This window comes from Sapajus apella, unplaced genomic scaffold (assembly GCF_009761245.1).
Source record: "Sapajus apella isolate SASKATOON/1434 unplaced genomic scaffold, GSC_monkey_1.0 scaffold43, whole genome shotgun sequence".
Classification (NCBI taxonomy): domain Eukaryota; kingdom Metazoa; phylum Chordata; class Mammalia; order Primates; family Cebidae; genus Sapajus; species Sapajus apella.
In genome coordinates, this window is record NW_022436983.1 from 3732019 (window position 1) to 3754975 (window position 22957).

At 44.6% G+C, this 22957-nt stretch overlaps 1 protein-coding gene across 5 annotated transcripts in view; it reads left to right on the forward strand.

Moving 5' to 3' along the window:
• SLC25A33 (solute carrier family 25 member 33) overlaps window positions 1-22957 on the forward strand; it is a 43828-nt gene that overhangs the window by 20083 nt on the left and 788 nt on the right. For 4 of the 5 annotated variants that reach the window (XM_032300307.1, XM_032300310.1, XM_032300306.1 and 1 more), the window contains exons 3-6: window positions 10011-10088; window positions 11431-11531; window positions 14473-14539; window positions 20951-21231. In XM_032300307.1, the coding sequence (XP_032156198.1) occupies window positions 10011-10088; window positions 11431-11531; window positions 14473-14539; window positions 20951-21231 (527 nt within the window). Of the gene's footprint in view, window positions 1-1048; window positions 1129-10010; window positions 10089-11430; window positions 11532-14472; window positions 14540-20950; window positions 21232-22957 lie in introns of all 5 variants that reach the window. The other variant, XM_032300308.1, reaches the window with a different exon arrangement.

Sequence of the window (22957 nt, forward strand, 5' to 3'; positions counted from 1 at the left end):
TTATCAGGAAAGCTACTTATCAGTGTAGAAATTTATTTGGGAAATGTTAGAAAAAGGCATAATAAAATGCAGATGGTCTGTTGTAAAAACCGCAAATTTAGCACTTTTAGGCACAATTTACATAAGGCAGGGTGTCCTTAAGCCCAGGAGATCAAGGCTACAGTGAGCTATGATTGTAAGACCCTGTGTCAAAAAGAGAAAGATTATCTCACATAACTAATAACTTTCAAGTAAAAGACTACATTAAAAAATTGTGAGTACATAGTAGATATATATATATATATATTTGTGAAGCAAACTACTTTAACGTATTATTTAATTGATTTTTCACAACCTTAGCAGATTAGTACTCAGGTGCGACATTACCTCTATTTTAGAGAGGAGGACATACAAGTTAAGGGTTAAGTGACCTGCCCAAAGTCATGTTCGATGTAGATCCACCTTGTTTCTAAGACGCGAAGCTGCTAAAAGTAAAGTAAGAAACGAACAAGCCCCAGACACAAGGCTGAGCCTCTGTTGCTTTTCCATGAAGGCAGCAGCAGTTCCCAGCTCAGAGACTCCTAGGACTCCACCCTCCTGCCTCTGTGGCTATTGCTCCCATTGCCTTTGCTGTGCCTGCCGCCTTACAACCTCTGGCTGTTGGAGGGTCCCTGTGCTCAGACCCTGGCCTTCTGTAGCTACTGCCACTCCCTCTGTGGGCACACTTAGTCTCATGGCTGTAAATACCATCTGTAAGCTGGCAGCGTTTCTGCTCCGAGCCTCACACACTCCATCCAGCTGCCTATTTGACAGCTTGGATGTTTGTTTGTTTGTTTGTTTGAGACAGGGTTTCACCATGTTGGTCAGGCTGGTCTTGAACTCCTGACCTGGTGGTGATCTGCCCACCTCGGCCTCCCAAAGTGCTGGGATTACAGGCATGAGCCACCGTGCCCGGCAGCTTGGATGTTTATAAGCCATCCAGGAGTAACATGAGCAAAACAGAACTCCATAAAAGCTGCTTCTCCCAGAGAGTCTTCCCTGTCTCTGTTAAAGCAACTCCATCCCTCAGCTGCACAGATCTCAGCCTCACAGTCATCATCCTTGGATCTTCTCAACCCTGCAGCAAATCCTATCAAGTCAACCTTCAAAGTAAGTATAGAATCTGACCCTTTCACTGCTTCCTCCACTGCTGTCCTGATGGAAGCCACTGTGTCTTACCTATATTGGTACATTCCCTTCCCGACTGCTCTGGCTTGAAACCTTGCCGTCCTCTACCTCAGTGTGTTCTCTTTTATTTTTTTTTATTTAAAAAAAAATTTTTAACCCATCTGCAGCTGTCTTGATTGAGTTATAATACCTCAGCCTGTTCTCAGCAGAGCAGCCAGAGAACCCTCTGCTCAGATTCCTCTGGAGTTGCTGTCCCCCTTGAGTAAGAGCTACAGCCCTCCCTGCGGCCTACCAGGCTCTACACTGTTGTCATTCTTCCCATTATTTCTAACTTCTCATCTCCTGTTCTCCCCTTTGCCTCTCCAGCCGCCTTTTTGTTCCTTTAAAGGGCCAGGAATGTTTCCCACTGCAGGGTGTTTGCAGTAGACATTGTCCACATGACTGACTTCCGCTGTTGTCACCTTTGCGGGAAGACCTTACAGTGACCATGCTATTTAAAAGCAAACTCACCCAGCCCGACTTCCGGCTTTATTTTTATCCACAGCACTTAGTCCATCCAACATACAGTGTACTTATTTCTATTCTTTTCTTCCTCTTCACCACCCCCTCCAATGGGACTTCTTTGGAGGTAGTGACTTTGGTTTGTTTTGATTACTAAAATTGCCCCCAGGCATCCAGAATGTTGCCTGTCACATAGCAAGCATTCCATGCAGATTGAATGCATGAGTTTTGGCCTGTCAGGAAGATATTTCCTATAAAGGGCTTAACACTCCCCCCCCATGTAAATAATAAAAACTGCTGTCATTATAATAGCTTGCTTTTAAATGCAAGCCTTTTTTTTTTTTTTTTACCCTTGAAGTATTTTATCTGTTAATATAGGTTAAAAAAAAAAAAGGGGGAACATCGTATTACATAACTCTCATGTGAAGAAAGCGTACTCACTCTTCAGGGGAAATGTGTATCTTTTCCTGTTAATAATTTCTAAAAGCAGTCTGTAACTCAGGATTTACATAAAAACAATATACCAACGTAGGAAGCTTTACGGTGGCTTAACGGAGGGTGACTCCTTTTCAGCCAGCCACCATCCTCTGTCACCTGGATTATTGTACTGCTTTCTGTTTCTTCATTAACCATCCCTAAGCTAAGGGCAGTGACAATGGTTTACAGGGAGGGTCTTTATCTAGTAAGTGATCCAACAAGAACAAGACTACAGGCTTTTCTCTACCTACACAGCCCATGTTAGTTTCCTGTTGACATTTTTGGAAGACACTGTTTATCAAAAACCCATACGAGGCTGGGCACAGTGGCTCACGCTTGTAATCCCAGCACTTTGGGAGGCCGAGGCAGGCGGAATACCTCAGGTCAGGAGTTCTAGACCAGCCTGGTGAAACCCCATCTCTACTAAAAAATACAAAAACCAGCCAGACATGGTGGCAAGTGCCTGTGATCCCAGCTGCTCGGGAGGCTGAGGCAGGAGAATCAGTTGAACCTGGGAGGTGGATGTTGCAGTGAGCCGAGGCAACAGAGCGAGACTCCATCTCAAAAAAAAAAAAGAAAAGAAAAAAATCCATACAAATAACCAAATAACATGGTCATTCATTTAAAAGTTGGCTTCTTATAAATAATCATTTGGGGAATACTACTTTAAAAGACTTGTCAAAGAACAGAATTTTTTGGTAGGACGTTTATTTTTCAAAATTCAAATCATTGTTTGCTGATGTCTCATATTAAGTTAATGTTAGAGAAAAAATATTCTCTATTGAAGAACCTATCTTTTTTTCTTTAATATTTACTTAAAAAGAAAAAAAGGCAAGATGTTAACAGACTCAGGTGTCTGCTATTCAGTTTGCCAGAGTAATAAACAGTATGTGTATTTCAGGCATTTGCTTTAAAAAAAAATAAAAATCTTCTGGCTTAATTTTTTCCAGTAGTTCTTACTGTTTAAACTGCTGAGATACATTCTTTTTTGTTTTTTTTCAGGTGGCTTTTTCATCTGAAAAGTAATGTGTTAGTGATTTCCTATCCGTCTTTTAAGAACTGCAGTGTTGAGATGAGACATTTGTCTTGGATTAAATTGTGGTATGCATATCATGATATAAAACTGGTGAAGACAATGAAATGCTCCAAATAAGACCCTGATTGTTTTTCCCCCTAAATGAAAGTTTGTGACTGTGGGAAAACAAATCTGGATCCTTCTGGGCTTGATTTTGCAGCTGAAATGTACCATTTATGGTAGGATCTTAATTGTTCCAGAAGAGTTTGTAAACATCCAGCTAGGTTAGAAGTTTGGATTATGTAACAGATTTGGCTTTTTGCCAACTGTTAATATGCGTAACTATGGAGACCGCCTTTCTTAAGTTCTTAAAAGACCTGAGTCACTTGAGGACACAAGTTCCCTACTGCATTATGGATGAGTGGCTTCAAGCTTCCTGGAGCCAGAGATTCCCTTAATTGTGTTTAAATGACTCCTGAAGCTCAACAGGGTACATTAATGGGGACCACAGAAAGGAGCTAAACTTTACACAACTTCTTGATATACTTAGCATTTGAAAATCTTGCTTATGTGCTATACTATAAGGTATAGGTCACTTGAAGGTGTTACTTGAGAGAGGTTTTAGTTCAGAGAGCCTGACGTTTTGAAAAAGCAATAGTGAGCTGGGCACGGTGGCTCACATCTGCAATCCTGGCACTTTGGGAGGCTGAAGCAGACGGATCACGAGGTTAGGAGTTCGACACCAGCCTGGCAAACATGGTGAAACCCCGTCTCTACTAAAAATACAAAAATAATTAGCCTGGCATGGTGCCACACGCCTGTAATCCTAGCTACTCGGGAGGCTGAGGCACTGCACTCCAGCCTGGGCAACAGTGTGAGACTCCGTCTCCAAAAAAAAAAAAAAAAATTAGTTGGGCACACTCCTGTAATCCCAGCTATCCGGGAGGCTGAGGCAGGAGAATCCCTTGAATCTGGGAAGTGGAAGCTGAAGTGAGCCACACAGCTTGGGCGACTGAGCGAGACTCCATCTCAAAAAATAAAATCAAAAATACAAAAATTAGCTGGGCGTGGTGGTTGGCACCTGCAATCCCATCTACTTAGGATACTGAGGCTGGAGAATCACTCTGTCACCCAGGCTGGGGTACAGTGACGAGATCTTGGCTCCCTGTAATCTCAGCCTCCGCCTCCCAGGTTCAAGCAATTCTCCTGTCTCAGCCTCCTGAGTAGCTGGGACTACAGGCGCGCACCACCACGCCAGGCTAATTTTTATATTTTTAGTAGAGACGGGGTTTTACCATGTTAGCCAGACAGGTCTCAAACTCCTAACCTTAAGTGATACGCCCACCTTGGCCTCCCAAAGTGCTGGGATTCAGGTGTGAGCCACCATGCCCAGGCAATAGGAGCTTTATTGAGAGAATTTTTTTAGTAGATTCTGTAGTATTTTGACATAAGATCATTCCGTCTGTGAATAGAAGTAGTTTTACTTTTCTTTCCACTCTTTTTTGTCTAATTGCTAGCCTACTACTTTTTAGGAAAGTTCCTAAAGATACAGATAGTCTTTATTTTAAACATCCAAAAATTCAGAGAAGAGACGCTAAGATTCAAAATTTTATTTATTTTATACGTTCAGAGAACCTAGAGCATGAAAATTTCCATAGTGTTCTGAGGAAGGAGAGCTAGAAATAGACAGAGCTTTAACATCCAGTATGCTGTGGACCAGAATGTCAACTGTACCTCTTTTGCATCAAAAACCAGCTTAATCTGGGAAACTTTCTTCGTGGAGAAAGTGGAAGTAGTAGAAATAGAGTAGACAGGATTCACTTACTATTAACTTTACAGGGACATCTTTTCTATAAAGTGAAAGCTCTTTTTATCATACCTTCTGCGTGTTATAATGAAGGTAAAACATTTTATTAACTGTTTTTTTCTTTTTGAGATGGAGTCCTGCTCTGTTGCCCAGCCGGAGTGCGGTGGTGCCACCTCAGCTCACTGCAGCCTCCACCTCCCAGGATCAAGCAATCTCCGGCTAATTTTTGGTTTTTTAACAGAGTTGGGGTTTTACCATGTTGGCCAGGCTGGTCTCAAACTCCTGAGCTCAAGTGATCCACCCACTTCAGCCTCCCAGATGTACTAGGATTACAGGCGTGAGCCACCACTCCCGGCCATTCTCTTAAAATACTTTTGACTAGCATATGATTATTTGTGAGCCAGATCAACCCTGAGTGCTGTCAAGTGGAAGGGACTACTAGTAGAGAAAGACCCTCGATAAGAAAAGGAGATTAAATGCCGGGCGCGGTGGCTCACGCCTGTAATCCCAGCACTTTGGGAGGCCGAGGCGGGTGGATCGCGAGGTCAAGAGATCGAGACCATCTTGGTCAACATGGTGAAACCCCGTCTCTACTAAAAATACAAAAAATTAGCTGGGCATGGTGGCGCGTGCCTGTAATCCCAGCGACTCAGGAGGCTGAGGCAGGAGAATTGCCTGAACCCAGGAGGCGGAGGTTGCGGTGAGCCGAGATCGCGCCATTGCACTCCAGCCTGGGTAAAAAGAGAAAAACTCTGTCTCAAAAAAAAAAAAAAAAAAAAAAAAAAAAAGAAAAGGAGATTAAATTTTAGAGAAGACCATAATATAACAATGTAAATTCTCTTGGATACCATGGAAATTGAACCATTGAAGAGAATCAGCTTAATCAACTTGAATAACTGTGTTGCAGTGGAAAAATGCCTCTAAAGAATGTTCCATACAATCCTTTTATGATTTTCTGAGTCTCTTTTAATCAGAAACAATATTTAACATTTTTTGTGAAAAGCACGTTGGTGAGGTAATAGAGAAGTCGGAACCCCTTTTATGTTGCAGGTGAGAACGTAAGGTGGTGTAACGACTGTGGAAAACAGCCTCATGGTTCCTCAGAAAATTAGGCATAGAATTACCATGTGTCCATCAATTCCACTTGGATTCCTCAAAAGAATCCAAAGCAGTGACTCAAACAGATATTTGTATACCCATGTTTATATCAGCACTATTTGTAATAGCCAAAACATGGAAGCAACCCACGTGTCCATCAATGGATAGATGGATAATAAAATGTGGTATATATAGGAATGGAATAGTATTCAGCCTTTTTAATAAAAAAAAAAAAGAAATTCTGGGTGGTCGCAGTGGCTCACACCTGTAATCCCAGCACTTAGGGAGGCCAAGGTGGGTGGATCGCTTGAGGCCAGGAATTTGAGACCAGCCTGGCCAAGATGGTGACACCCAATATCTATTTAAATATATGTGTATATATATATACAAAAATTAGCTGGCCATGGTGGCACTCAACTGTAATCCCAGCTACTGGGGAGGCTGAGGCATGAGAATCGCTTGAACCCAGGAGGTGGAGATTGCAGTGAGCCAAGATCTTGCCGCAGCACTCTAGTCTGGGTGATGGAGTGAGACCCTGTCTCAAAAAAAAAAGATTAAAAAGAAGAAAATTCTGACACGTGCTACAACGTGGATGAACCTCAAAGACTAGGCGAAATAAGCCAGTGACAAAAATAGATGTGACTCCACTGATAAGAGATACCTAGAGTTGTCAGATTTATAGACAGAATGGTGGCTGCCAGGACCTGGCAGGAGAGAGGTCTAGGGAACTAGTGCTTAAGGATTGCAGAGGCTCAGTTTGAAAAGTTGGAAAGGTTCTGGAGGTAGATGGTGGTGATGGTTGCACAACAGTGTGGATGTACTTAATGCCACTGAACTGTACACTTAAAAATGGTTACAATGGCCCAGGGTTGTGCTCCCAGGACCTCCTGAGAGGGAGTGGGAGGGAAGAGAGGGGACCAGGCGGGCGCACTGGGCCCTCACTGTTCCCTTGAGCGTGAGCGCTGTAGGTGCAGGGGCCTCGGAGTCAACAGCCATCGATCCTTTGGTGGCCTCAAGGTGGTGGCAGGGCCGCCCCATGCAGCCTGGAGGGGACCTGGGACTGCACAACCAGCCTCCAGAGGAAGGTTCTGCTGGGAGGAAGGGCTCCCACTTTGCTTCTTCCTGCACATGCGCAAATGATTCCAAGCTTACATGCCGTTTTGGTATAGCGAAATGCAAAGAACCAAAAAACAACATAATTGAAGGCAGTAAAACCGAAATTAAATAGGAAGATCATCAGTCAAGGAAGATCCACTGGAGAAGTCTCAATCTGGCACCCAGGCTGGAATGCAGTGGTTCAATCTTGGCTCACTGGCTTAGGTTCAGGTGTACATGTGCAGGTTTGTTACATAGGTAAACTGGTATCCCAGTGGCTTTTTGCACAGTTTATTTTGTCCACCCAGTATGCTAAGGATGATGGCCTCCAGCCTCATCCATGTTCCTGTGAAAGACATGATTTCCTTTTTTATGATTGCATAGTATTCCATGGAATGGAAAATAAAGGAAGCAGTGTTTTATTATGTGCATTTCAGCAGGTCTTCTTGACATTTAACTAAAAATATGACTGCTCTCTCTTCAGAGAACTGCTCTTTTTAGTACCAGTTATGTCAAACAAACCAGCCCCTAGATACTAACTGTCTGCTATTTTTGATCATACTTGAGAAAATATTATTAAATATCCTCACAATAGGAATGAGAAGAAAAAACTCCTGTCAAAATTTTACGGAATAGTTTTTGCATTTCACTAGCATTCTTTTACTTTGGTAAACATTTCCATTATATTTCAGGATTTTGTACTTTTAAGCATTAGGTTTACGAAATACCACATCTGCGTATTTACTCAAATTATTTCCATTACTTATGGCTTTTTGCATTATCCAGTTTTCCTGATAGCTTGTATAGATTATTGTCTGAATTTCTCTAAAACAACCAAGCTTTCATTTAAGTGTCAAAAATTATTTTATTTCTTTACAGCAATTTAAAAATAATTCCAAGAAGTTTTCATATCTGTTTAGGAACACTATATTACAAATATTAATTTGATATTAACACAAAAAGCCAATGAGTTAACATTTGGCCCTACTGACATTTGTGTTACCCCAAAAAACTACTGGATGCAAACTGTTAGGTAAATTTGAGGCTTCACTGACAACTTTAAGATCTCAACCTAAATAAACGTTTTTATTAAATGTTCAAATCAGAGCAAGAAAATAAAAATTGTTCTTAAAATTTTTTAAATGGTTACAATGGTAAATTTTCTATTATGCATATGTCACCACCAAAAAAAAATAGTTTAAAAGAAAAAGCAGTCATGGTATCATCTTTGGACTTGAGATACTAGGCTTTGGTTTTAAATAACCATCATCCTGTCCCTGAAAATTATTAGTTTTCTGTTCCTTAAAATCTGCACCCCTCCCAGCCCCACCAACTTTTTTTTTTTTTTTTTTTTTTTGAGACGGAGTTCCACTCTTGTTACCCAGGCTGGAGTGCAATGGCACGATCTCGGCTCACCGCAACCTCCGCCTCCTGGGTTCAGGCAATTCTCCTGCCCCAGCCTCCTGAGTCGCTGGGATTACAGGCACGCGCCACCATGCCCAGCTAATTTTTTGTAGTTTTAGTAGAGACGGGGTTTCACCATGTTGACCAGGTTGGTCTTGATCTCTTGACCTCGTGATCCACCCGCCTCGGCCTCCCACAGTGCTGGGATTACAGGCTTGAGCCACCGAGCCCGGCCTCCAGCTAATTTTTTTGTATTTTTAGTAGAGACGGGGTTTCACCATGTTGACCAGGATGGTCTCGATCTCTTGACCTCGTGATCCACCCGCCTCAGCCTCCCAAAGTGCTGGGATTACAGGCTTGAGCCACCGCGCCCGGCTGACTTTTTTTTTTCCCTTAATTTTTGAGACAAGGTATCTCTCTGTCGCCAAAGCTGGAGTGCAGTGGTGTGATCATGGCTCACTGCAGCCTTGACCTCCCAGGCTAAGCAATTCTCTCACCTCAGCCTCCTGAGTAGCTGGTACCACAGGCACACGCTGCCATACCTGGCTAATTATTTCATTTTTTGTAGGGATGGGGTCTTAACTATGTTGCCCAGGCTGGTCTGGAACTCCTGGGTTCAAGTGATGTGATCCTCCTGCCTGGGTCTCCCGAAGTGCTGGGATTACAGGTATGAGCCACTGAGCTGGCTCTATTCCATATATCCCTGTATAAGATTCTACTACATAAGGTAAAGATCTAGAAGATAGAAATGTTAGAAGCAGTAAATCCAAAAGAAATCTCTGAACCTGTTTCTCAGTGAATCTTGTTATGATGAGGATATTATTCCCTGTGTGGAACCCTCTGCCATACTCATCCTACCTTCACAGGATTTCATTGTATAGTGTAGACCCTGCACATCTTCCTCTTGTGTGAACAGGGGAAATGGCTTCTTGAAAATATGTCAAACTGTGCCAGGCGCAGTGGCTCAGGCCTGTAATCTTAGCACTCTGGGAGGCCAAGCCAGGCGGATTACCTGAGGTGAGGAGTTCAAAAACAGCCTGGCTAACATGGCAAAACCTCATCTCTACTAAAAAAAAAAAATTAGCCGGGGATAGTGGCGGGTGCCTGTAATCCTCAGCTCTTCGGGAGGCTGAGGCAGGAGAATCACTTGAATCTGGGCGGCGGAGGTTGCAGTGAGCTGAGATCGCATTACTGCACTTAGCCTGGGTGACAGAGCCAAACTCTGTCTCAAACAAAAAAGAAAAAATGTCTAACTGATGGTTTCTGAAGCATGGTTTTTCACTGTGTGCGATAGCAGTATTCTACAGCCTTCCTGTTCTGTATTGTAATCGAATCAGTTAAGAGTCGAGCCTGAGATCACGCAAACATTTTATTCTCTCAAGAAACTAATGGGAAGGTTGACTCCTCCTCATTTTTCATAGGCCTTGCCTAAGGGGTTTTAAAGATTTGTCTTTTCTTATTATTCAGGTCGATCTTGGAGAAAGAGGGACCAAAGTCCCTTTTTAGAGGCTTGGGTCCAAATTTGGTTGGAGTTGCACCATCAAGGTAAGCATTAAGATTTCCAGCTAGCCCATGCGAAGCAGTATGGAATACTGGGCCCTTTCATACCAAAGGGTGATGCTGCTGAATGACCAGTGTCTTTTTCTGTGTTAGATTTGCCTAAATATAGTGGACATAGCAAACAGTCATTGAAAATTGTAGGTGTTTCTTCAGTGTGTAAAAGAGATTCTGCTTACTGTATTCTTCATATTCTTAAGTGTGAAAATCTGCTATAATTACCGTAATGTACTCTAAGTGTTTGCTACTCTAAGTATGGCACATGGCCAGCAGCGTTAGTATTGTCTGGGAGCTTGTTATAAACATACAATCTCAGGGTACAGCCCAGACCTGCATCAGAATCTGCTTTTTTTTTTTGACATGGAGTTTTGCCCTTTCGCCCAGACTGGAGTGCAGTGGTGTGATCTCGGCTCACCACAACCTCTGCCTCAGCCTCCCGAGTAGCTGGGACTACAGGCACGTGCCACAATACCCAGCTAATTTTTGTATTTTTAGTAGAGACAAGATTTCACTATGTTGGCCAGGCTGGTCTTGAACTCCTGACCTCATGATCCGCCCACCTCGGCCTCTCAAAATGCTGTGATTACAGGTGTGAGCCACTGCGCCCGGCCAGGAAGACTTTTATAACACAATAATGATAAGTAGTTGAGATCCTAACTTGAAAAATATGTTCTATGATTGATCGATTGGCCAGCAGAAGAAAGAAACATTTTTCCCTGCATTGCTGGTGAAAGAAAGGAAAAATCCCAAGTAGCGCTTATTCCCCAGCCCCAACAAGAGGGAAGACAGCGGGGGTAAAAGTGAAGAGAAAACGGGTGACAGGACCACTCTGCAATAGTCAAGGCAAGGGTGGGAGGAGGACCCTTTATGAAAACACAGGTGTGATATGATGACTGTTCTGTGTGATCCTTGTCATCCAAAAACAGTTCAAATTATATTCAACATTCTCATTTTGGCACAAGGTGAAAAAGTATGGTCTATTCTAGAAATACTTTAAAAAGTTAAACTTCCAATGTGTTGATGCTTAAAGAATTGGCATTTATCCAGAATGAAGAATGTAAAAGGACTTCGTAGATGTTTTCCCCAAATCTCACCTCCCTCGATTACTTCAAACACCTCTGTCATCACTAAATCATTTCTGGAGGGACAAACAGGGGCTTCCTGAACGTGCCTGTGGCAGGTTTTGGTTTTAGCACAGGCGAGGATGAGCTTTTTGGCTACATGGCAGTGTCTTTCCTGTTTTATTTTCCTGAATTTTTCAGGTGTTCTGGAGGGACATAGAAAGTTGCACCATGATGATTTCTTTATAATGTTCTCTTTGTTCTAACAGGGCTGTATACTTTGCATGTTACTCCAAAGCCAAAGAGCAATTTAATGGCATTTTCGTGCCTAACAGCAATATTGTGCATATTTTCTCAGCTGGCTCTGCAGGTATGTTACTCTAGCGAGTGAAGAGAGGGTTTCTCTCTCGCTTTTCTAAAGCATGCATTGTGCCAAACAGTTTCTCCAGGAATTAGAAATTAGCTCCCTGCTTCCTTTGCACCTAAAATCGTTTTTCTAAAGCTTTGTTACAACCGATACAATGAGTCAGAGCGGTTTGTAGCTTGATTTCCTTTTCCTTGGCTACTAAAGCTCTTTATTTGCCCTCAGAATTTACATGCTCTATACATGCTACTGGTATTTCATACTTCGGGGGGTTTTGTTGTTGTTGTTATTTGTTTTTGTTTTTTTGAGACGGAGTCTGGCTCTGTCACCCAGGCTGGATTGCAGTGGCATGATTTCGGCTCACTGCAACTTCCACCTCCCGGGTTCAAGCAATTCTCCTTTCTCAGCCTCTCGAGTAGCTGGGATTACAGGCGCCTGACACTATGCCCTGGTAATATTTGTATTTTTAGTAGAGACGGGGCTTCACTGTGTTGACCAGGCTGGTCTTGAACTCCTGATCTCGTGATCCGCCCCCCTCAGCCTCCCAAAGTGCTGGGATTATAAGCGTGAGCCACTGTGCCCGGCTCGTATTTCCTTCTTCTAAAGGAATAGTCATAACTTTTCATGTCTTCCTGTTTCCCCATCAAGTGATTTTTTTTTTCTTTTTTTGACACAGAGTCTCATTCTTTTAGGATGAGACTGGAGTGCAGTGGTACGATCTCGGCTCACTGCAGCCTCCACCTCCCAAGCTAAAGTGATTCTTGTGCCTCAGCCTCCCGAGTAGCTGAGATTACAAGTAGTTGCCACCATGCCTGGCTAATTTTTGCATTTTTAGTAGAGACGGGGTTTCACCATGTTGCCCAGGCTGGCCTCAAACTCCTAACCTAAAGTGATCCACCCGCCTTGGCCTCCCAAAGTGCTTTGGTTACAGGCATGAGCCACTGCACCCGCCTCCATCAGATGATTTTCTAAAATTAGAGCTGCTTTCTTTGTGATCCTCCCATAGGGGGTCCCACACACCCTGTGTACAGTTGGCACTTTTTTTTTTAGACGGAGTCTCACTCTGTCCCCAGACTGGAGTGCAGTGGTGCGATCTTGGCTCACTGCAACCTCCGCCTCCTGGGTTCAAGCGATTCTGCCTCAGCCTCCCGAGTAGCTAGGACTACAGGCGCGTGCCACCATGCCTGGCTACTTTTCTGTATTTTTAGTAGACACAGGGTTTCACTGTGTTAGCTAGGATGGTCTCAATCTCCTGACCTCGTGATCTGCCCGCCTCGGCCTCCCAAAGTGCTGGGATTATAGGTGTGAGCCACTGTGCCCAGCTTAGTTGGTACTCCTGACTACAGCTCTGGGTGATGAAGTTAGGGTGTGGGGCTTGAGGTGGAGTTTTCCAGCAGGGTCTGTGGCAGCTAGTAGGGCATCTGTTCTCTTTTGAGGGAACCATTCCACTTCCTACAGAAAAGTCACAGCAGGACTTTTCCCCACGATGTACTGGTTGCAAAACATGAACGTGTAGCTTTCTGAGAGAAGGCTCTTTTATATAGAGTTCTATGTCCATTTAAATAGAAGGGGTTTTTAAAATTGGCTTTGTTTTGCTTTGATACAGGGTCTGGCTCTGTCGCCTAGGATAGAGTGCAGTGCCATGATGTCAGCTCACTGCAGCCTCTACCTCCTGGGCTCAAGCCATCCTCCTGCCTCAGCCTCTCGAGTAGCTGGAACTACAGGCATACGCCACCATGCCCAGCTAGTTTTTCTGTATTTTTTGCAAGAATAGAGTTTAACCATGTTGTTCAAGCTGGTCTCAAACTCCTGAGCTCAAGTGATCCACCCGCCTCAGTCTCCTAGAGTGCTGGGATGACAGGTGTGAGCCACCACTAGGCCGTGCCTAGAAAGATAAATTGGCATTTTACAAACAATTTGCATCTCCTACCAGTCTGTAAGATGCACACCAGTTTTGACTGCTGTTGTTACTCCAAATACAAGTGCGACCAACCTGTCTGAATATTTATAGCTAATTATTTCTAGACCCTGAATAGAAAATATTAAAGTTGGTTTATATAAGGAAGCCATTGCTGTGTAATACAGAGCTCCGAGGAGGAAAGGCAGAGTTCCAAAGTAGGTTGCTGTTCACTTAAAGATAGGCCAGCAGTGAGTTACCATGAGCTAAGAACTACTAATCCGCTTTGTAACTTTTGCCAAGTTAATTTAGAAAGAGCCCTTGGTAAATAAACAGGCCTTAAAGAAGTCCTTAAAACCAGTGGCATAGTGTTTCATCCTAGTATCAAATTAATCTGCTCCCCTGGCACTGTGGAGAGCATGAGGTATTAGAGAAGCGATACCGTGTGTCAGATTAATACCATGTTGTTGCTTTTCTTGATTGTCCTGGAATGGTTCACAGTGTTGAGGTGGGGAAGGCTTGGCTGGATGTGGTGGCTCGTGCTTGTAATCCCAGCACTGTGGGAGGCTGAGGCTGGAGGATCACTTGAGCCCAGGAATCGAGACCAGCTTGAGCAACAAAAGAGACCCCCGTCTCTACAAAAAAAAAAAAAAAATTAGATGGAGAGGGCTTACTGACAAAACGGTTCCTATAAGCAGATCAGTCTTAAAGTTAACAAATTATTTCTGTATCTGAAGCTTATAAATTGGGGTTTAGGACAGTTGTAATTTACAGTGGGAATCACATTAACACAAATATCAACAGCACCACCTAGAGGTTGAAAAGACTAGAAGGGGTTCTAGAAAAATGAGAGAAACTTCTTTTAGATCCAGCAATACCAGTAGATGTTACACTTAACGGGGAAACCAAAGCTTCTATCTGCAGGATAGAAATATAACTGCCTCCTGCCATCTATTTTTATTAGGCCATTGAAATCCTGATTTCAAAGTTTATCATGTAACAATAGACATCTTTAATAAGTATTGACCTTTACTGTTTTTTTTTTTCCAGCTTTTATCACAAATTCCTTAATGAATCCTATATGGATGGTTAAAACCCGAATGCAGCTAGAACGAAAGTAAGTAGTAAGGACTTTATTATTAACAAGTAATAACTTGTTCCTTAATAAAGGATTTTGGGGATTTTTTTTCTTCCGCAATTCCCCCATATCTCTAAGGGATGAGATACAGAGTCCTTAGCTATCCCCCTCCTCGTTTTCTAAATCTAAGCACATGTGGGGTTCCTTCTGTATTGAGGTTTGTGCTGTGAGCATCATGGGAAGATGAGGGCTGACAGAGATGACAAATGGGAAGAAGGGGGTTTCTCTGGTTGTGTCCCCTGAGCCTGCCTTCTCAGATAGCCAGTGACTGCCCTTTGCAGACCCCACCCCAGTTGGAGTGCTGTGGATTCTCCTTGGATGGCCTCCCTTTCCAAAGTGAAGACAGAAAAGGCAGAACACGGAATATCCTCGGACCTCAGAAGGCTAATTTTAGTCTCCAAAGGCCCTCAGCTGTAATAGGTTCCTGCCCTAAAACTCCAGCCAGGGTTTGTAATGTTTTGGCGGGCTGTGGATTCCTTTGGCAGTCTGGTGACACCTGCAGGCCCTTTTTAGAATAATGTTGTTGTTGTGGGGGTTTTTTTTTCTGAGACAGGCTCTCAGTTGTTGCCCAGGCTGAAGTGCAGTGGTGCAGTCTCGGCTCACTGCAACCTTTGCCTCCCAGATGGATTCATGTATTTTTTAAGACAAGGTCTCATTTATCACCCAGCCCTGAGCTCCCAGGCTCAAGCAATCCTCCTGCATCAGCCTCACATCCTCAGTAGTTTGAGACCACAGATGCATGCCACCACACCCAGCTAACTTTGTTTTTCTTGTTGAGATGGATCTTGCCCTCTTGCCCAGGCTGGTCTCAACTCCTGGGCTCAAGCAATCATCCCACCTCAGCTTCCCAAAGTGCTGGGATAACAGGCATAAACCACCACACCAGACCTTACGATAAGGTTTTTAAAAATACATTTATCAGTGATATAGTAGTATGCCTCTTTAACACATTAAGAAGATCTAGCAGTAGTCCAGTTACTACCATAATTTCTAAGAAGTAATGATAAACAGTGTCCTTTCAACAAATGTAATGTGACATGAAAATACTTCTATTTGTGTCAAATCACAGGTACTGCTACTATTACCACCACCTCTACTATTGCCATCACCACTCCTGCTACCACCACCATTGCTACTCCCACTACTACTACTACCACCACCACTAATACTCCCACAACTACTACTACTGCCACTACTACCACCACTAATACTCTCACCACCACTAGTACTACCACTAATACTACTACTACCACCACTAATACTCCCGCTCCTACTACTACTGCCATTACTCCCACCACTAATACTCCCACCACTAGTACTACCACTGCTACTACCACCACTGCTACTCCCACTTCTACTATTACTACCACTAGTACTACCACTAATACTCCCACCGCCACTAGTACTACCACTAATACTGCTACCACCACTAATACTCCCACCACCACTACTGCTACCACTAGTACTACCACTGCTACTACCACCACTGCTACTCCCACTACTACTATTACTACCACTAGTACTACCACTAATACTCCCACCACCACTAGTACTACCACCACTGCTACTCCCACCACTATTGCTACCACTGCCACGACCACTACCACTACTGTTACTACCACCGCTACTACTACCACTACCACTTCTACTACTGTGGCCTGTTTGTCTTCATTCATAATTGAAGGAATGCTGATTTTGGTTAGGGATTAGGGTTAAAGATACCATTTTCTCCCCAGTCCAAGTGAAGGAACTACCAGCATTCTATTAAGAGCCCCTATGTTGGCCAGGCGCGGTGGCTCACACCTGTAATCCCAGCGCTTTGGGAGGCTGAGGTGGGTGGATCATGAGGTCAGAAGTTTAAGACCAGCCTGGCCAACATGACGAAATCCCGTCTCTACTACAGATACAAAAATTAGCTAGGTGTGGTGGTGGGTACCTGTAACCCTAGCTACTCGGGCTTGAGAATCCTAGCCACTAGGGAGAATCGCTTGAACCCAGGAGGTGGAGGTTGCAGTGAGCTGAGATCACACCACTGCACTCCAGCCTGGGTGATAGAGTGAGACTGTCTGGGAAAAAAAAAAGGCAGGCAGGGAGTGAGAACACCTTAGGAAGGGCAGGTAGGGGGCCACAGTTGATTTTTCTTTCTAATGACCGTGATAGCTTCTGCATGAGTCACTGACTCCAAGTTCCCCCAGCCAATTTATTCTGTCCGAAAGAGAGCCTTCTAACTCGCATTAGGCCTAATCATTTGAAGAGACCACTTGCTCAGACTCTTTCAATGAATCTGTTCTTCTCAGGGTAAACTACTAATTCAGCAGTCCTGTAATTTTCCAAAAATGTCATGTGCTTTTATACCTCTGTCTCCCATGTATGCTGTCCCTCACCCGAGATCCTCCCTCCCCTTCCTGGTCATGCTGTCAACTATCCTGGAAGCCTTTGGTAATTCCTCCTAATTCCAGGTGTTCCACAGTGTCCTTATATCACTCTGTTTAGCAAGGGATAAACGGGTCCATCAGCTGAGAGAGCCTTTATGTGCGTTCTTGTCATTCTGCCTAATAATTATGGTGCACAGAAGACTTTAGAACTTTGTTTGGGTGAGCTCTGTTAATATTTATCCCTCAGCAATGGATATTTGTTGCTTGCACTAGTCAATAGGGAAAAAGCAGGGAGCTTCATCTAGGAGCTTACAGCTTTACAGATGAAAAAGAAAATTAGGCCAGGCGCGGTGGCTCACGCCTATAATCCCAGCACTGTGGGAGGCCGAGGCGGGTGGATCACGAGGTCAGGAGATCGAGACCATCCTGGTCAACATGGTGAAACCCTGTCTCTACTAAAAATACAAAAATTAGCTGGGCATGGTGGTGTGCGCCTGTAGTCCCAACTACTCGGGAGGCTGCGGCAGGAGAATTTCTTGAACTCAGGAGGCAGAGGTTGCGGTGAGCCAAGATCGCACCATTACACTCCAGCCTGGGTAACAAGAGTGAAACTCCATCTCAAAAAAAAAAAAAAAAAAAAAGAGAGAGAATTAAAGTTTGGTGGGATAAGGGTGCTGAGGGTGCCACTGGACCTTAAGAGTCCCCAGTACATACAGGTTGGGTTAGGAGAGAGAAGATTGGGAGGGCTTCAGAGGCAGCAGCACCCAACTATCATCTTCAGAATAGCCCCGGGGACTTTGCCACATCTGCAAGAATGAAGACCATTCTCAGCAGTCAGACTGTCAACATTCCAGAAAATGCACACATTACCCTAAAGGGATACACAGTTATTGTGAAGGGCCCCCGAGGAACCCTGTGGAGGGACGTCAGTCACATCAGTGTAGAACTCAGTCTTTTTGGAAAGGGAAAAAAAGAGGCTCTGGGTGACAAATGGTGAGGTAACAGAAAGGAACTGGCTGCCATTCGGGCTGTTTGTAGTTACGCAGAGAACGTGACCAAGGGTATTACATGGGGCGTCCGTTACAAGATGAGGTCTGCGTGTGCTCACTTCCCCATCAATGTTGTTTTCCAGGAGAATGGGCCTCTTGTTGAAATCCAAAATTTCTTGGGTGAAAAATATATCTACAGGGTTCGGATGAGACCAGGTATCGCTTTTTCAGTATCTCCAGCCCAGAAAGATGAATTGAATCCTTGAAGGAAATGACATTGAGCTTGTTTCAACTTCAGTAGCCTTGATTCCGCAAGCCACAACACTTAAAAACAAGGATATCAGGAAATTTTTGGACGATACCTATGTCTCTGAAGAAGGAACAGTTCAGCAGGCTGATGAATAAGATCTAAGAGTTGTCCAGCTATAGAAACAAAATGCCAGATGATCCCTAAGACCTATTTGTGATATTTAAATAATGCAATAAATGACACTGATTTAGAAGACAAAAAAGAATAGCCAGGTGGGAGCGGCAGTGAAGAGTTGGGCAGAGAGAGGGCGAGTGAATCTTGAGGCAAGAAAGCATGGTTAGGCCGGCCACGGTGCCTCACGCCTGTAATCCCAGCACTTTGGGAGGCCAAGGCGTGCAGATCACTTGAGCTTAGGAGTTTGAGACCAGCCTGGGCAACATGGTGAAACCCTGTCTCTACAAAAAATACAAAAATTAGCTGGGCGTGGTGGCGCGCACCTGTAGTCCCAGCTTCTTGGGAGGCTGAAGCAGGAGAATTGCTTGAATCCAGAAGGTAGAGGTTGCAGTGAGCTGAAATCGCACCACTGCACTCCAACCTGGGGGACAGAGTGAGTAAGAGTCCGTCTCAAAAAAAAGAAAAGAAAGCGTGGTTAGTTCTGGGGATCTGTAAGACGGGAAGTGTGGTTGGTGTGTACTATGTGCATCTGTGCCAGAGAAGGGAATTTTGGAAAAATAAGACTGGAGGAGCAGGGGAGCCTAATCCTTCCCAGGCCTCAAAGGGAGTTTGGAGTTGGGTTTTGAGGGCAGTGGAAAGTCATCAGAGCAGCGGTCCTCAGGGGAAATGAGGATGGAGATGGGGTGTGCCCTCCAGGGGACAGTCAGCAGCAAAGTTTGGAGACATTTGTAGTTGGCACAACTGGGGTGGGTGTTTTTGGCGTCTAGTGTAAATAGAGGCTGGGTTGCTGCTAAACATCTACAAGGCACAGGACAGCCCCCTTCTCCCCTAACTGAATGGTCTAGCCCCAAATGTGAATAGTGCCATGGATGAGAAATTCTGCATGGTTTTGAGCACAGGAGTTGCATGGTTGGATTTGTGTTACAAAGGTCACTGTGGCTAAGGAACGGGAACAGTCTATGGGGAGATGATAAGGAAGGGACAGAGGCCAGCTGAGACTGACTGAAGCCCAAAGGGGGCCTCAGGTGTTCGCCTCCTGGGAGGGGCCTGTGACGTGTGACCGGTGCACACCTAACTACACTCATCCAGTGGCCCACTTCCTGCCTTGCAGCCGCAGTTCATAAATAGTTTATGTCCTGGGGTAGGAGCCTCTGTACCTGAGGGTTTTCATTCACTAATTTTATAAATTTAGCAATAATAGAATTAAAACACACTATTTGGAGATGAGTGCTGTCAGAAATCTAATGAGAAGCCTCACCAACAGGTTGGAATGTTCCTATTTTACTTTTTTTTTTTTTTTTTTGTAGAGATGGGGCCTCACTACATTTGCCAGGCTGGTCTTGAACTCCTGGCCTCTAGCAGTCCTCCTACCTCGGCCTCCAGAAGTGCTGGGATTATAGATGTGAGCCACTGCCCCTGGCTCTTGTGATCATCCTTTACCTTTAACTTAGTCCTGTATTCCACTGAAAGCATTGCCCGCGTGTCATGGCTTGTGACTGTTAATCGAGCAGATGTGCCAGGGTCAGCTTTCTGGATTGTTCCGTTTTGCATTTGTAGGTCCTCTGTGATGAGTCTTACTGCTCCCTGCAGCTCTTTCAAAAATTAGGTCAAATGCTGATGTTTTTATGAACATGTTTCTGTGACTCTTGATACAGATGTAGCTAGTATTGTGTGGGCCTGTCAGGTGTCCCAGCTAATTGGTCTGGCCTCACAGTGGGCTGAGGATCAGCTGACAACAGTACAAAGATACGTGGGAAAAACTCTCCTCAAACCATGTTTTTCCTCCACTGTCACACCACAACAGTCATTGACCCAGAAGATGACCTCTGTGACCAAATGTGCAGGGGTTTTTTCCCCCACACACAAGCAGCAGACACCAGGTGGATGTCCTTTTGTTCAGTTCCAACACTGCCTACCTGGAGATAGCGTCAGATTCTACAGTTTGGGGGCTCAGTCCCCAGGACTGCCCACCCCCACCCACCCACACACCAGTTGCATGTCTGGGCCTCCAGAGCTGAACAACCAGCTTCAAGTTGGGGTTCCTGTGACCCTCTCTTTGGGTTCTGTTAATTTGCTGGAGTGGCTCACACTCAGAACCCAGGGAAACACTTAATGTTGACTGGTTTGTTATAAAGGATATTGCAAAGATACCGAAGAAGAGACAGGTAGGGACAGGTACAGAGTAAGAGACGGGGAACTTTCATACCCTCCCTGGGGGCCACCCTCCGGGAGCCTCCACTGGATCAGCTCTAGAAGTCCCTGAAACCTGTCCTCTTGGGTTTTTATGGGAGCTTCATGCCAGCAGCATTCCTTCCCCCAGGGGATAGGAGGGGACTCTCATGGAGTAAGACCAACAATCAGAAAGGTGTAGGGACATTAGAGAATGGCCTTGGGGCAGGTGAAAGGAGGACAAGGGACTCTCAGAGGCTGCCCTGAGGCCTCACACACCCCACATTGTAACAAAAGGCAAGGGCTATGGGAATTAGGGGCCAGGAATGGAGACACACCGCAAGGAAGACCCATTTGGCCTACTGTGTGATGTCTCTGTGTATTCCACCGTGATATGTCTCCTTAACAGCCTATGCCGGTCTCTTTTACGCAGAGTGAGGGGCTCTAAGCAGATGAATACACTCCAGTGTGCTCGCTACGTTTACCGGACCGAAGGCATTCGTGGCTTCTATAGAGGATTAACTGCCTCGTATGCTGGAATTTCCGAAACGATAATCTGCTTTGCTATTTATGAAAGTTTAAAGAAGTATCTGAAAGAAGCTCCATTAGCCTCTTCTACAAATGGGACTGAGAAAAATTCCACAGGTTTTTTTGGACTTATGGCAGCTGCTGCTCTTTCTAAGGGCTGTGCCTCCTGCATTGCTTATCCACACGGTACGTGTTGCTTTTGTTCTTCCAGAACAGTAAAGCAGCTGTCAGGGTTGTCATTTGTGGGTATATCTAGACCTCCGTGGCGCACGTTGAAGTGCAGGGTCCCTGCAGGTAAGGTCAGTGAGGACGAGGGAAATGGGCACTAACCTCATGGACGTAGGTCATGTTGGGGGCGGGGGGACTCAAACTTACCTCCAGCTGGTTGTGGCCAAAACTTGCTGTTCAGAAATGCAGACCCTGGGTTGCTGAACTTCTGCTGTTTTAAAAGAAGCCAAAAATCTGGATTTTATTTAATATTCCTTGAATCAAAACAATATGGAAACCAAACTTAAAAATCACTCAGCCACCACTTTTAATGGAACCTTAAGTAAGGCGACTTTGGGTAAGTTTATTTTTTTAAGTTATAGAGTTGTTGACCTACTGACCTACTTATTTTTTAAAGATGCTTAGTTTATTGTGCCATGAAAAGCAGGTTTATTTTCATAAACTTACTGTACGGTCAGCTCTGACAAATGCACATGGTCAACCCAGTAACAGGTGCTGAATCTCCCTCGTGTGCTGGGTTGCTAAGCTGACCCCAAAGGACACCTGAGAAAAGAGGTCACTGATGCCTCCCAGGGCCTGAGGTCATGTGAGGGCAGGAGTGATGAATGTCCAACTGTGGGCGCCTGGGAGGGAGGGCCAGATGGGCAAAGGCTGGCAAAAGGAGAGGGTGGCTTTTGAGTTGGACAGAGTAGAACAGGTTTGCAGGAGGAGGAGAAAACTGAAAAGTGTAAGAAAAGAATTTGTTGAATATACTGCATACTTCATGCAAATTACACCTTCAGAGAAATTAGCACTTGCTTAATTGGGAGTAACATTAAGTCCCATTCAAACTAAGCTTTTTTTTTTTAACCCCTTAAAAGTTATTTTTCTGTTGGCCGGGCGCAGTGGCTCACGCCTGTAATCCCAGCACTGTGGGAGGCCAAGGCGGGTGGATCACGAGGTCAAGAGATCGAGACCATCTTGGTCAACACGGTGAAACCCTGTCTCTACTAAAAATACAAAAATGAGCTGGGCATGGTGGCGCGTGCCTGTAATCCCAGCTACTCAGGAGGCTGAGGCAGGAGAATTGCCTGAACCCAGGAGGCGGAGGTTGCGGTGAGCTGAGATCGCGCCCTTGCACTCCAGCCTGCGTAACAAGAGCGAAACTCCGTCTCAAAAAAAAAAAAAAAAAAAGTTATTTTGCTGTAATCCCAGAACTTTGGGAGGCCAAGGTGGTGGGCAGATCACCTGAGATCAGGAGTTCAAAACCAGCCTGGCCAATATGGTGAAACCTCGTCTCTACTAAAAATACAAAAATTAATCGGGCGTGATGGCGGGTGCCTGTAATCCCACCTACGCAGGAGGCTGAGGCAAGAGAATCACTTGAACCCAGGAGGCAGAGGTTGCACTGAGCCGAGATTGCACCATTGCACTCCAGCCTGGGTGACAGAGCAAGATTCTGCCTCAAAAAAAAAAAAAAAAAGTTATTTTGCACTTTTGTGTATATGTAAGCATCCATAGTTGACCAAATCCTAGAGTTGGAAAAGGTTTTAAAAATAACTTAATTTTTCATTGTCTCTCTAGGTATGTGACTCTTCTGTCCAAATACAGCTGAGATGGGAAATATAGTTGTAAACTTGACAATTTATTTTTTGAGACAGAGTCTAGCTTGCTCTGTGGCTCAAGCTAGCATGCAGTGGCATGA